This window comes from Petaurus breviceps, unplaced genomic scaffold (genome assembly GCF_028583685.1).
Source record: "Petaurus breviceps papuanus isolate PSGF00001 unplaced genomic scaffold, PetGlider_PUasm1.0 188, whole genome shotgun sequence".
Taxonomy (NCBI): Eukaryota; Metazoa; Chordata; class Mammalia; order Diprotodontia; family Petauridae; genus Petaurus; species Petaurus breviceps.
Genome location: NW_027185804.1, coordinates 37,297,984 through 37,314,121, shown reverse-complemented (window position 1 = coordinate 37,314,121; position 16,138 = coordinate 37,297,984). Strand labels below are relative to the sequence as shown.

At 41.8% G+C, this 16,138-nt stretch overlaps 1 protein-coding gene across 4 annotated transcripts in view; it reads right to left on the bottom strand.

Moving 5' to 3' along the window:
* The window catches only part of CSTPP1 (centriolar satellite-associated tubulin polyglutamylase complex regulator 1), a 175,846-nt gene that overhangs the window by 77,421 nt on the left and 82,287 nt on the right, over positions 1–16,138 (bottom strand). The window contains exon 1 of one of the 4 annotated variants that reach the window (XM_069091561.1): positions 267–407. The exons of the other annotated variants lie outside the window; for them this stretch is intronic. Coding sequence (XP_068947662.1) covers positions 267–271 — 5 coding nt within the window. The 5' untranslated portion in view covers positions 272–407. Of the gene's footprint in view, positions 1–266; positions 408–16,138 lie in introns of those variants that run through there. 4 annotated transcript variants of the gene reach the window in all.

The following is a 16,138-nucleotide window of genomic DNA, read 5'->3' as shown; positions in this document are numbered from 1 at the left end:
GGAAACTGGAGGCCCCTCAGAAGAGCTGCCAAGAAATGGGAGAAGTGGCCCATCTGCAGCCCCACTTGGGTCTGTCCCCTGGCTTGCGAGAGGGAATACATGTACCTCCCTCTAACAAACTCTGGGATCCATCTGGCCTTAGTCCCCCACCTCCACCTCAGGAAGTTCTAAGGAGCCACAAGAGAGTTTTAGAAAGGGACAAAACGATCCATCCTTAACTGGATAATACTGGCAGTTGTCTATTTTTGGAGAACACCTCTCTCTACCTCATCAGGGTTTACATTTCCTTAAAGATATTCTCTCTGGGTTCTTCCCCCATGTATACCAGCTGCCACAAGAGAGGTGACATCTGTAGATCTGCCTGTTTCAGTTTGGAGTGTGGAGCAACAGGGGATCTGTCATATACCCTGACAACAAGCCCTGGAAGAATACCTCCCATCTGTCTAAGGGAGAAACAAATGGTTCCATGAGGAGACTGGTGGAGAGAAAGGAGGATCCATAGTAAAGGAAGGGGTAAAAAGTGGCCCCTAAAATGAGAGGATGAGGCAAAGCCCAAGGGCTCAAGTGAGTCATTACTTACGTTGGGCCCCAGGAAGGGAGGAAAATATGCTGTAGTCTTTGGGTTCTCTTGCCAAAGGTGGGGGAAAAGGCTGGGAAGCACTGGGGCTATCTCAAAATGGAAATTCTACTAGAAAGCAGGCAATCATAACCAGGAAATGGACATTATCAAGAACAAGCTCTTTTTTCTTTTGCTTTTTTTGGAGGGGGAAGGCAGGGCAATTGGGGTTAAGTGACTTGCCCAGGGTCACACAGCTAGTAAGTGTTAAGTGCCTGAGGCCAGATGTGAACTCTGCTCCTCCTGACTCCAGGGCCGGTACTCTATTCACTGTACCACCTAGCCGCCCTGATGTGTTTATCTTTAGAAAGATACAGATATTAGGCTGGAGATAGTCACCAATGGGGCAATGGGGAATGCTGGAAGGAACGTTTGTTCAGATCCCTTGTTTTTCTGATCAGGAAACTGAGGCCCAGAGAAAGGAAGTAACTTTGGAGCAGCAGCCACACAGTTGGGAGCTTCTCTACCTTCACTTCCACTTCTTGTCCAACCATACCACAGCTGCCACCAGGCTGGGACATGAATTCCAAATGGCAGCTCAGACCTGAGCTGGAGAACAGAAGAGACTTTGCAGGATATCTCTTGTTCCGTTCAGACTCAAGTACATGAAAGATGCCCATTCTTATGCTTGAAAGAGAAGACAAAGACCGTCCTTCACGCAGACGATAGGAACTGGGCCAGCATTATGTCAGTGTCTAGGTTCAGATTTGGAACAATCTTGTGAAAGCTATGTGAGCTCCACAAACACAATCACAGCTAACTATGCTGTGTTCAAAAGCAGCTGCAAACTATTCTTCTCCCTTGGAAAACTGGCAGAGAACCACAATTCTATGACAACTGGAAGAAAAAGGAAGGGCAATAGGTGAAGGCTAAGAAGTAGGTTAGAAAGAGGATTCCCAAACAAGCAGCAGGAGCAAAGATGCAGTTCCGTGCAGTGTGGATCCATACAGTGCCTTCAGAAACGGACTTGCGTATTCTGGGGACTGCTTCCATAGGCCCAAACCCACTCTGGGATCCGTCCTTCATTACCCATCTTTCAGGGAGGTTGGTGTTAACAGGGTCTTTTCGAGATTAAGTTGGTGGTTAAGTTTCTATGCATCCCTATCGGTCTCTTTCAGACAACTCTTTTTTTCTTCCTCATTGGAATTATTTCTCCTCATGTCTTCTGAATCTCGGTTCCGAAAGCTTCCCCTACCATCTGTACAATTTATATGGGATCCTCCCTAGCCTTGGTAACTGAAAATACTAGAGGTATAGAAAATAGCAAGCTTGCAACTTTCTTTCAAGGGTAGGGAACATTGAATCATAGATGTGATTCAGCACAAGACAGACTTGTCAGCCAACTAAGATACACTTTCACACAGTTATACAGTTTGTATTACATCAATCAATCAATATTCAACTTTCCTATGTATATATGTGCCACACACTCTGTAATCACCTGACGCTGAAATTTCTCAGCTTTTCAATAAACTCTTTTCCCAAAATAACTGCTTAATAATAGTAGCAACTCATGTTAAAAACAGTTTATCATATGCTTTTTTCCTCACAAAGTGTAGGAGGCAGGTGATGCCTATTTTTCAGAGCATGTAAGTGACCTGCCCACCATGATCCAGTCAGGGTGCGGTGCCCATGGCCAGGGCACTCTACTCTACTGTCCTGCCTCAGACAGAACAACTCAGAGACTTGTTTACTGTGGGAACCTGCTGCCACCCTTATGGGCCCCAGTGGGCAGATTTTTCCAAATTCCATTTTGTAGCCACAGTCAAACTTCCCAAGTTCTCTTAATTCTTCCGGTTTTTTTTTCCTTCCTTCTTCTATGGGTAAGTTTGCGGTCAGAATGTTGAATTACAGATGAACATCATATGGGAGAAATTCAACAAATCTCCCAAGGTGTTCCCTGTTCACAAGAGAGCTAGAGACACCAAAACTTGTGTTTCTCTGTGATTTATCTTTTAATTCACTACTTAACATATTAACTTTAAAATGCAGCTTTTAAGGTGACAGTCTTCTAAAGTTAATTTTGAAAAGAAATTAAAATTGTTTTGTCACGTTGGTAAATAAACGTTTAATGAGTACGTACGATGTTCCAGGCACTGTTCTGAGCACTAGGGATACGAGAAGCAAAAGACAATCTAATGAAGGAGACAACAAGCAGATAAACATGTACAGAGTCTACACTGGAAAAGGAGGAAAGGCATCAGAATTAAGAGGGATCGGGAAAGGCTTCCTCTAGAAGATGGGATTTTAGTTGGGACTGGGGGAAGCCAGGGAAGCCAGGAGACAGAGATGGGAAGGCAGGGATTTCTAGACATGAAGAAAATATCCAGAGGAAAGAAATGGGGTGTTTTGTGGGAGGAACAGAAAGGTGGCCAGAGTCAGGGAAGAAGGTGGGGCAAAGGGTTATATTATAAAGGGCTTTGAACACCAAACAGAATTTTGTAGGAGGTGATAGGGAGCCATTAGAGTTTACTGAGTAGGGAAGTGACATGATTAGACCTGTGCTTTAGGAAAATCACTTTGACAGATAAATGGATGATGGAGTAGAATGGAGAGATACTAGAAGCAGGCAGACCTACCCTCAGGCTAATACAATAATTGTCCAGGTGTGAGGTGACCAAGGCCTGCACTATAGAGTGGTGGCAAGGTCAGAGGAGAAAAAGGGGTACATTTGAGAAATGTTGTAAAGGTGAAATTGGCAGGCCTTGGCAACAGATTGGATGTGGGGGGTGAGGACAGTGAGGGCTCCAAGATGACCCTAGGTTGTGAGCCTGGGGGATTTGGAGGATGCTGCTGCTGTCAACAGTAACAGGGAAGTTAGTCAGGGGCTGAGGACGGGGGAGGGGGTGGAGGGTAGTTTGGAGGAAAGACAATTAGTTTAGTTTTGAACATGTTGAGTCTAAAATGTCTACTGGATATCCAGTTTGAGAAAGACAATTATAAAAGTGAGACTGGAGATTAGCTAAAAGGCTAGCGCAGGTGAGGTAGATTTGTGAATTATTAGCAGAGGGATGGTAATTAAATCCATGTGATCTCTTGGGGTCACCAAGTGAAGTAGTACAGAAGGAGAAAGGAAGAGGGTCCAGGACAGAGCCCTGTGAGACACCTGTGGTTAGAGGACCCAGCAAAGGAGCTGAGAAGGAGCAGTCTGATAGGTAGGAGGAAAACCAGGGGCCAGTGGGATACTGACAACCTCGAGAGAAGAGAGTCTGAAGGGAGAGAAGGGGATCAGCCATGCCACGGGCCGCAGACAGGCTGAGGACAATGAGGACTGACAAGAGGTCATCAGACTGGACAACCTTGATCACTGGTAACTTTGCAGAGATCTGGCTGTAAGCCAGATCCGAAGACACTGAGGAGTGAGTAAAAAGGCACCTACTGTAGACAGTCTTTTTTTTTTTTTTAAAGGCAATCAGGGTCAGATCTGAACTCTGGTCCTCCTGGCTCTGGGCTGGTGCTCTATCCACTGCACCACCTAGCTGCCCCACTGACAGTCTTTTCAAAGAATTTGGCCACAAAGGGCAGAAGAGATATGGGCCGCTAGTTAGCAGGGATAGAAGTAATCGAGGGAGGGTCTTTTGGAGGATGGGGGAGACGTGGGTATGTTCACAGACACTGAGGAAGGAGCTAGAAGGGAGGAAGAGACTGAGGAGAAGTAGAGTGGGGTGATTAAAGGAGCAATCTGTTGGCAAAGACAGGATGGAATGAGATCAGATGTGGAGGTGGGAGGGTGGACCTCACTAAGAGGAAGAGCGGGGTAAAGGAGAGAGTGGCCAAAGGCCTATGAGCGAGAGGATACGAGGGACCGGGGAAGAGAGAGCTCATGGCAAACAGCTTCAGTTTGTATGTAAAAGGTAAGCCTGGGTTCTCAGCTGGGCGGGGGAGCCACGTGTGAGGGATTAAAAGGTCTGGGAGAGCTGCTGTGGAGAGCAAGCTAGGAAGTGGACAAGGGTGAGGTGTAGCAGGGCTGCCTAGTGGCAGTGAGGGCCCGGTTGAGGTCGTGTACCACCCTGTTAGAATGGCTGCATGACTTTCTCCACTTACTTTTGGCAGCACATGTGTAGGAGTGATCCAAAGCTGAGGCTTGGCAATGCACAACTGGTGACATGATAAGAGGACCAGGGACTCAAGAGAACAAAACAATGTAGAGCTGAACTGGTTCACTAAGAGGTCAAGACAGGGGAAAAGAGGAGAGCGTAGCTGGTGTAGGGAAGATGGCCTAGGAGAGAATTAAGAGGCTAAGGGTTCAGATGCCATAGTATAGATGAAAAGTATAATTTGGTAAGACAAGGCAGAAGGAAAGGAGGAAGGTCAGTAGAACATTGTCAGAAAAGGGGATCTGGGAATTCTTGGACACAGGGGGTTACACTGGTGGGTGATCAAAGACATCATCATTTTTGTACGTGGCTGAGGTGAAGTGGAGAAGTAGGTCAAGGCAAGCGGATAGTCTGAGGACCTGAGTGGTTAGGGTGTTTGCAGGATAGTCAATTTGTAAGCTGAAGTTCCCAGGTATGAGGGCAAGAGTTAAGGAGGAAAGATTGTGAGCCATGGACTGAACTCATTATGGGAGGAAGGGAATTTCCCAGAGGTCTGCAGACAACCGCCTCCAGGATTCTGGCTGGTGACAGATAGGACTGTTGTTATAGTTCCTCCTTCATCTCTAAGAGAACCAGTGACATCCCGATTGCTTGGATTGGATTTAAGTGAGGCAGAGCTGTACAACGGCATCAGCCCCACTCTTTCCTCCAGTCGTGGAAGTCCAGTGGCAAGATAAAAGTCAAGATGACTGATGATGGCCTGAGATGCAGTGGACAGCATGGACCTCAAAGGAGGAGAGGTTACTGACTAATGGAGGGAGGGAGGGAGGAAGCTGGGAGTGGCACCTTCCACTCAATGATGAATATTCTCCCACCTGGTCATACCCTGCACATCCCAGTGATTCTGAACCACTGTAGGTCATCATCTCCCTGCAATCCTCCCACCCCAAAGTCCCAGCCTCCACTGTGTCCTCTGGAATACCTGTTCCATAGGCAACAGCCTTCCCCTCATCCTGTCTCACTCCTTCCATCTTCTAGCAATTACTGAAACCTGGATCCCCCCTGATGATATGCTTCCCTGGAGCCCTTCCAGTCCTGGCTCCACCTTCATTCATTCCCCTTAGCTCACTGGCAGAGGCCGGGAGTTGGAGTTCCTTGATCTCTTCTTCCTTAGCAGCACAGTAGGCTAAGTCAAAGTTCAGCAGGGCTGCAGTCTTCTTCTCTTGTCTGGGAATGGGTTCTGTCACAAGAGCTCCAAACAGAGTTGGCTCAGAGGATGAAAACGGGCCAGACTAGGCGAGTCAAATCCAACACGCAGAGTTGTGTGTTCTGATGGTATACAGGATCACAGATGTAGACCAGGAAGGGACCTCAGGAGTTCTCCAGAAGCACCCCTCTGATAAATGAGGAAACTCAGGCCCAGAGCGGTGAGGTGACTTGCTCAGGCAGGCTTTCCATCCAGCAGTGCTAACTCTGCCCCATGCCTTGGTTAGCCTTTGAAAATTTTATCAAACTACAGGATAAAGCATCACTGGAAATCAGTTTTTAAAATAGTCTTATGAAACTGAGTAGATACAGAATAAAACAGGGGAAGGGGGAGTGTGGCAGAGAAAACATCCTACTGCATGGGAACCTGTCTGTTCAAACCCTAGGTATCAAGTGCCCTTGTCTAATGTTAAAAAAACAAAACAAAGTGCACCATTCATGTCCTCTGGTGAAGCAAATACAAGACTGGAGAGGGAGACACGTGCCAACTCTGGTCTTTGTTCCATGGTCCACAGCCTCTGGATTTGGACTTGGAGCACTTGGCTTTGGGTGCAGCTGTATTATGCATACCCTCTGTGACCTTGAGTGAGGGTCTGAACCTTCCTAGACCTCAGTTTTGTCATCAACAAGACAGTTTTACTAGATTTCTAAGGCTCCCTCCAGTTCTCCATCATATCCCAAATTTCTTAACTAACAAAGATGGGAAAGGAAACTCAACCTCTCCCCTGGATGTCCAATTCTAAAGACATTTTCCAGATAGCAACATTTCCTTGAAGGAGTCAATGTGGTCACTGTTATTTATTTCCCTGTGTAATAAACCTGAGATTTTTGAGGTTTGTTGTTATATTTCTTATTTAGTACCCTAAATAAATCAATGGGCTGTGCTGCAATGCTGTGTTGCAGGACAATGATGGAGTAGTTTAAATAACTTATTTGAAATGAAGTAGCTTCAGACCAAAGTATTTACTGTTATAAATTAAGTTCTACAAAAAGCTGTGTAATTGGTATCCCAGAACCCAAAGTTCTAAGTTTAAATAGACTAGGCTTGATCTGGGAGACTTCTCACAAAACACTCTTTAGCATGTGTCCCCCCCACCCAGTGTTTTGTCTGGGGGCCTCCAAATTTAGCTTGTTTTTGCTGCCACCCAAGTTCTTCCCTGGAAATATAAGAATAGAACTTGATGTCTAGGTCCCATGAAAGTACTCAAACTAACAATGTATTTTGATACAGGTCAGCCTTTTATTTATCTGTCTCCACAGATGTGATAGCTCCCATGAAAGTACTCAAGCTTGCTTACACACAGTTATCCCTTCCATGACTTTCCCCATTGTGGATGTGATACAGTGAGGGGTTGGCATCAGAAATTAAATGAAAATTTTGAGGGGAGTTTGTGGAAGCCACAGATGACATGTGAAGGCCAGCAGATGACACAGAAAAAGTTTAGAAACTCAGAAATACATAAAATACATGTATAGTATTGTATAATATCAACATATTTTACCTTTTAATGTCATAAATGTACCCAAATTTTACAATAAAGTACTGTAACACCCCCCAAAAGGAAAGGAAAACATTAAGAATTCTTCTCTGATATGAAGGGAGCGTCAAAAAAAATTTCCTGATCACTGCATTGTAGAAGGGATAACTGTATTTTGCTATAGGACAGCCTTTAATTCAACCCAGAGAAAGACTGCCACAACACAGAGGAGCCCATAAATGTGTGTAACTCCTGTCCCAAGTCCATTGATATGAGATTCTCTTATTGGTGGAGATGAATGCTCTGCCCTGGGAGAACTGCAATCTTCTTCAGTTCTCTTGGGGAGTTTTCAAGCTTCAAGTCCACTTCATGACTCTTCAAGTTTCTAGTTGCTTCAATCACTCTCAGCTTTGAGAGGGAAGATGGAAAAGGCCAACCTTATTTCAGTTTGCTGAAGGAAGAGATTCTGGGAAGACATGAGAGGAACAGGTAGTCTCTGTCATGTCCCTACCCCAAGCTTGCAACACCAGAACCTTCGGGGAAAGGGATAAGATCCATGATAACTCTAACCCAATCAAATCATCCTCAAACTCTAGGTGTGAATGGGTCAGTCAGTATCCAGGACACAGGTGAGATCAAAGTCTCAAACGAAGTGGGATCCATCCATAGGGGATGTTTCCACCCATCAAAGAGACATAATCCCAAACCTAAACACAGGCTCACTCATCCTTTCACTTTAGCCCAGTTTTACAACTAGTCCCACCTTCTACAGCTAGATGCAGAATTTCCAGGAATCCATCCTAATCCTCTGTTGTGCCATAGGTTGAATTACATCATACACTGTCCTTTATTTGCTATGACAATAAACAGCTCTACAATGTATCCATTAAAGGAAAAACTGGAAAAAATCAACCCCTAAATCCAAGATGAGATCTGAGAAAACCTGATTTTAGCATCTATTTTACCAACACATCCATAGAGTCAGTTACAGCTGGTCTACAGAGAGGAAAGGTGATGCCCTGTAGCGCAGTTGGTTTATGCAATTCCCTCTCAACTTCCATTTAGATAAAGGCATTAAAAGCATGCTTCATCAGATGGGTAGATGACACAATGCTGGGAGGGAGAGCTAACACTGGAAGGCAGAATCGGGATCCAAAAAGACCTCGACAGGCTAGGCCTTGGGCTGAACTGAGTAAGATGGCACTTAATAGGGATAAATGAAGCCCAGCTGAAAATCTCACTCCTACGAGAAGCCTCTCCCAATCCCTCTTACTCTAGAGCCCTCCCTGTGAGGATTATCTCCCCTTTATACTGTGTATATCTCCTCTCTACACAGCTGTTTGCATGCTGTCTCCCCAGTTAGACCGTGAGTTCTTGGAGAACACTCTTTTCTAGGTATCTCTAGGGCTTAGGAGATGCTTAAGTAATGTTCATCGACTGACTGACAGACCTCCATCAGGATGCCTTTCCTGATTCTTCAGTGGTTGGTTCCCTTACTTGGAAAGAGAACCTGAAACCTTTCCTTACTCTGGTAAGGGTCCTAAATGTTGGAATTACCAAAAGACCTTCAAGGTCCGCTCAGAGAGAATGTGGTGCCTTGTACACCCTTTCTATAGTGTCTGCCTTATCACCCTCTGGCTGGATACAAGCTTCCTTTTCCTCTAGTTAGCTCAACACTAGCATATTCTCACATGGTGGACAGCTTTGGTATTCTTGTGAGATTCCTTACAGGGTTTTGCTGTAGAAGGATAGCTAAGAGTAAGATGAAGCACTCCCCCCACCCACACCGTATATATTTGTTTTGTATGTAGCTTATTTACTCAACTGTGAACATGTACCACCCCAGGAAAACACAAGGTCTTTAAGGCAAGGACTGTCTCATTGTGTCCCCAGAACCCAGAAGAGGCCCTCAGGCATGGTAGGTACTTAAAAATGGTTACTGACTGAGTGACTGCTGAGGTCCCTCCTCCTAATGCTGAATTTCTAGGATTTGTGATCATTTTGGGATGCAGTAGGCAGGAAAAATCACCTGAAATCAACTGCCTCGGTCAGACCACGAATGGAGTATGTCTAGAAAGCATTAAGAGGAGGGCAATCGGCAAGATTAAGGGCCTCAAGATCATGTCACACCAGTTCTGAATGGAGGAAATGGGGAGGTTTGGCTTAAAGAAGAGGAGACTTAGAAATGACAAAAGAGTTGTCTTTAAGTATTAGAGAAGTATCATTTGGAAGAGCTTTAGACTTGCTCTGCTGTGTTCCAAAGGACAAAGATAGGAGCCAAGGGTAGCAGGAAAAGCTTCCTGAAAATTAGCACTCTCCCACAGTGGAATGGGCTGTTTCCGGAGGTGGTAGGCTCCCCATTACTAGAGATCTTCTAGCAAAGACTGGATGGCCACTCGTCATGTGTGTTACAGAGGTAATTACACTGGATGGCTTGAGTTCCCTTCTGGCCCCGAGATTCTTAGTGACTCTGGAAAGATATCAAGGGGCTTCAAAATCACATCTTTGGCAAAGAACTCAAAAAGCATTAGTCCTAGTCGCTGTCCAGGGAGGTAGGCAGAGATCTTATAATAAAATAGTCAGTCTCTGGTTCCTAACTTTGGTAACAGCAACAAAAAGAAAAAGTGCTCATTAGATCACTCCAATAATGCCTTAAGCATTGCTGTTTCATGCTAAGGTTTTTCTGCTTCACTGGGTAACCCTTAGTGGCAGGGCTGGTTTTTGGAACATGACATCAATGAGATCGGATTCTACTCCATGAAACTGGGGCAGGGTTGGGGGACAATTCTGTAATGGGAGTACACAGGAAGGTTTCATTTTGTTTCCTTCATCTTACTCTTAACTATCCTTCTACAGCAAAACCCTGTAAAGGAATCTCAGGAGAATACCAGTGTTGTTCAGCACATGAGAAGGTGCTAGTGTTGAAGTAACTAGAGGAAAAGGAAGCTTGTATCCAGTCACAGCAGGTGAAAAGGTAGACACTACATAAGAAGGTGTGCAGGGCACCATGTATTCTCTGAGGGGACCTTGATCTGGCGGTAATTTCAACATTTAGGACCCTCTCCAGAGTAAGGAAATGTTTCAAGCTCTCTTTCCAAACCCTGAATCTTCCAAACCGTTTGCTCAAGAGTAACGCCACTGTACCAGGTGGTGATGACCTCAGAGTAAGAGAGTCAAGAGGATGAATGTCCATCTAACAAACATCCTTTATCACTGTGGGCAGCCACCTGCCCCTGTCCTAATAGGAAGAAGTCAATTCAGGCCCTACTAGATGGGAGAATAATCCTCACAACACCGAAAAGATGACCTCAAATCTCACCCTTCTCTCATTTTTATCAGATCTCTGACTCCTTCCAAGACCGATATGTTCAATACTATCAAAAATGCTAGCTATAGCAATGAGAGAAGAAAAAGAAATGGAAGGAATTAGAATAGGCAATGAAGAAACAAAACTATCACTCTTTGGGGATAACATGATGGTATATTTGGAGAATCAACTAGATCATCAGCATTTCTACATATTACCAACAAAGTCCAGGACAGCAAGAGATAGAAAGAGAAATTCCATTTAAAATAATTGTAGACAGTATAAAATACTGGGGAGTCTACCTGCCAAGACAAACCTAGGAACCATATGAACACAGTTACAGAACACTTTTCATTCTAATAAAGCCAGATCTGAACAAATGGAAAATATTAACTGCTCATGGATAGGCTGAGACAATATAATAAAAATGACAATTCTACCTAAATTAATTTACTTATTCAATGCCATACCAAGCACACTACCAAAAAAATATTTTTACAGAGTTAGAAAAAAATAACAAAATTTATCTTTAAGAACAAAAAGTCAAGAATATCAAGGGAATTATTAGGAAAAAATGTGAAGGTGGCTTAGCCATATCAGATCTCAAACCATATTACACAGTGGTAATCATCAAAACAATCTGGTATAGACTAAGAAATAGTTGTGGATCAGTGGAGTGGATTCGGTATACAATACACAGTAGTAAATTATCATAGTAATCTAGCATTTAATAAACTCAAAGATCCAAACTTTTGGGACAAGAACTCACCATCTGACAAAAACTGCTGTGAACACTAGAAAGTAGCTTGGTAGAAACTAGGTGTGGAACAACATCTCACACCATATACCAATATAAGGTCAAAGTGGGTACATGACTTAGATATAAAATTTGATACCATAAACAAGTTAGGGGAACATGGAATAATTTACCTGTCTGATCTATGGATAAGTGAAGAATTTATTGTCAAACAAGAGACAGAGAGCATTACAGGATATAAAATGGATAATTTTTATTATATCAAATTAAAAAGGCTTTGTACAAACAAAATTCAATGCAGCCAAGCTTAGAAGGAAAGCTGAAAACTGGGGAAAACATTTTACAGCAAGTTTCTCTGATAAAGGTCTTATTTCTCAAAAATACAGAGAAATGAATTAAATTTATAAGAATACAAGTCATTCCCCAACTGATAAATAGTCATGAGATATGAATAGGCAGTTCTAAGATGAAGAAATCAAACTAATCTATAGTCATTTGAAAAAATGCTCCAAAGCACTACTGAGAAAGGCCAATTAAAACAATTCTTGGGTACTACCTCATAGTAGTGAGGCAGTAATATCAGATTGGATAATATAACAGAAAAGGAAAATGACAAATGTTGGAAGGGATGTAGAAAAATTGGGACACTGACATGTTGTTGGTTGAGTTACGAATTGATCCAACCATTCTGGAGACCAATTTGGAACTATGCCCAAAGAACTATAAAACTGTGTATTCCCTTTGACCCAGCAATATCACTACTAAGTCTTATCCCAAAGAGATAATAAGAAAAAAGACCTATAGGTACAAAAATATTTATAGCAGCTCTTTTTGTGGTGACAAAGAATTGGAAATTGAGGGGATGCCTATTAATTGGGGAATGGGTGAACAAATTATGGCATATATGACTGTGTTGGTATTGTGCTATAAGAAATGATGAGTAGGATGCTTTCAGAAAAACCTGGAAAGACTTACATTAACTGATGCGAAGTGAAATGAGCAGAACCAGGAAAACATTGTACATGCTAACAGCAATACTGTATGACAACCAATTCTAAATGACAGTTATTCTCAGTAATACAATTCTGAAGGTCTTATATTGAAAAATGTGATCCACCTCCAGAGAATTCTCTGTTGGGAGTCTGAATGCAGACAGAAGCATACTACTTTTTATTTTCTTTATTTTTTGTGGTTTTTGTTGGGTTTCTTTTGTGTGGGGGGGGGTCTGTGTTTTCTTTTATAGCATGACTAATATGGAAATATGTTTTGCATGGTAATACATGTATAATCCATATCAAATTGTCATCTCAGGGAAAAGTGAGGGGTGAGATGGAGAGAGAAAATTTGGAACTGAAAATTTCAAAAAACAAATGTTAAAGATTGTTTTTACCTGTAATTGGAAAAAATATTTTAAAAGGCAAAAGAAAAAAGAGGAAGAAACGGCAATTCAGCAAAACTAACCAACATGTCAATCAAGTCCATTAGTCTATGTAGTGCTCCAGACCATAATCCTCCTCCTCTATAAAAGAGGGCACACCAAGCATCAAACTTGGTAGTTATAATTGCATAATGTTCAGTTTCAATTTGTTGTTCATGTTTTTTTTTCCATTGACACTGTTGAAGTCATTGTGCATACTGTTCTCCTGGTTCTGCTTGCTTCCCTTTTCATCAGTTCAGATATTTTCTTATGCTTCCTTGTAGTATTCTTATTTATAATTTCTTCAGCTCAGTAATATTCCAATGGTGTGATTCTTTTCTGTCTTTATGTGTCATAACAGCTTTTATCTACTTTCCTGTCACATCATTTCACACTTCCTTCTAATTTCTTGTCAATTTTCCAGCTTAGCTTCTTTCAGTCACTGCTGATGATTACATTTTAGATTTTTCCCATCTGCTCTATAACTGTGTTTTACATTATTTTTTCCCAGATGTGCTAGCTAACATTTTTCCAAGCTAAATTTTTCTTTTATTTTTTGCCCACTAACTGTGCTATGTCTTCTTGTGTCTTCCTTTGTCCTTATGGGGATCCCTAAACTTTCCTATTAGTATCACCTGCAAATTTCATTACAAATTCAACACTTCCCTTCCTGGCCCCCACCAAAGAGTATGAACCCACAGCCTGCTCATCGCACAGCAGGAAAAGGCAACTGATTCTCAGGCAGTTCTTATTCCACTCAATTTAGACTCTTGGCAAAAATTTCCAGAGGAGTCATATCAAATGCTCTATTCAGAGGTTAAAATACAGAACAATTATTACTTCTATTATTTGTTCAACAAAATAAGAAAATTTAAAAGTTTGCTGTTGGGGGATGCACACCAGCATTCTTTGTAAACCAGTCCTCTCCTATATTCATTTCTATGCCCATTTTCCCCTAGACATGCCCTAACTTCACACCTTGTAGCATTCACTTGGCTATATAATTTTGAGTCATTCTTTTGATGTTTCTAAATTTTATGTCCAAAGTCTGCCCCAATTTTTATTCGATAAGCAAAATTTCCTTCAATAAATTAGCAAGCTCACCTTTTTGGTCTACTTCTTTAAAAGTGTGCATACTTTCCAGCTGTAGTTGTCAACAACATCCAGGATCATAGAATAATACATGTGGAGCTGAAAGAAACCTTAGAAGTCATCAAGTCCAACTCACTTTTCAGATGATGAAACAGAGACTCAGAGTGGTTAAATGACGTGTCCAGGGCTACACAGGTAGTAATGTTCAGAGGCAGGAATGGAACCCAGGCCCTCTAACTCCAAATCCAAATGCAATGACAAAAGCAACACATGTTTACCAAGTGATCACTATACACCAGGCATTGTGTTAGAACAGGGTGGGGAACTTGCGGCCTTGAGGTCACATGTAGCCTTAGAAGGATCCTTAAGCGCCACCTTTTTACAGAACAAATCTTTTTATTAAGGGATTTTACTTTATTTATAATTATTTATTAAAGATCTGTTCTATAAAATTTGGATTCAGTCAAAAGGCTATACTTAAAAATCTAGAAGGCCACATGTGGCCTCAGGGTCACAGGTTCCCCACTCCTGGAAACACTGGAAAAACAAAAACAATGTCTTCCCTCAAGGAGTTCACAGTCTAACAGGAGAGACAATACGGAAACAACTACGTACATACAAGATACATATTGGGCAAAATGGAGATTACATCAGAGGAAAGGCATAGGAGGGAGGGAGCAAGAAAGGTAAGATTTGAACTGGGAGGTCCTGTTATGTTCTGATGATCTAAAAGAAGAATGAAAAGAGAGGGGAAGAGGAAAACACTTTCAGGGGAAAGGGAGAAAGAGTGGGGAAAATTCTCTCACATAATGAGTGTATAAACAGAAGTCCATGCAAGAAGAAGGAGGGAGTAGGGTATGCTTGGACCTCAGTCTCATCTGAATTTGTCAAAGAATATCACATACACACAGAGCTAGGTACAGAAATATATTTCACCCGACAGGGAAACAAGAGGGCAAAAATGTTTAGGAAAAGGAGGAATAAGAGGGAGGGCAGATTAAGGGAGGGATTAGACAGAAGCAAAACAAACTTTTAAACAGGAGGTAAGAAAAAAAGCGAAGTGGAAGTATAAGAGAAAAGGATGAAGGGTTATATAATTAACAATCATTAACAGTGAGTGTGAATGGAGCAAACCTTACCCACAAAATAGAAAAGGGCAGTAGAATGGTTTAGAAATCGGAATTTAATATGTTGTTGAAAAGAAACACACTTGCAGAAGAAAGATATACACAGAGTTAAAATCAGCAGCTGGAGCAGATTTCTATTATGCTTCAGATGAAATAAAAAAGGCAAAGGTAATAATCATGAGCTCAAAAAATCAATGACAAAAATAAACTTAATTTAAAGAGGTAAATGGGGAAATTAAATTTTGATAAGACATGCCAGAGATAATGAATTCATATCACTACTAAGCATATATGTACCAAATAACATAGCAGCTAAATTCTTAAGGGAAAAGTTAAATGAGTTAATAGTAAGACTATAAAAATGGGGAACCTCAATTTAGCCCCTCAGACCTAGATAAATCTATCCCAAAAATAAACTAAAAAGAAATGAAGGGCCTCAGTAGAATTTTAGAAAAGTTGGAATTGATAGACCCCTGAAGAATACTGAATGAGAAAAGAAAAGAGAATACTAATTACTCATTTGTGCATGTCACCTTTATAAAAACTGACCATGTATTAGGGTAAAAAACCTCACAAACAAGTGCAGAAAAGCTGAAATATTAAACATGTCTTTTTATGGACCACAATGATTATATTCAATAAAGGGCCTATGAAGCAAAGAATAAAAAGTAATTGGAAACTAAATAACTTAATTTTAAAGAACTCATGGATCAATGAACAAATCACAGGAAAAAATCAATAATTTTATTAGGGATAATGACAACAGTGAGACAACACACCAAAATTCTGGGGGTTCATCAAAAGTACCTAGAGGAAAATCATATTATAAACACTTTCACCAATAAAAGATAGAAAGAAGAGATCAATAAACTGATCATGCAAGAACAACAAAACAAAATAGAAAACAAATTCAAAACTCCTAATTAAGTACCAAAATAGAATTCCTGGGGGTGGCCAGGTAGCACAGCGAGTAAGAGCACCGGCTCCAATGTCGGGATGACCTGGATCAAATCCGGGCTCAGACACTCAGCACCCACCCAG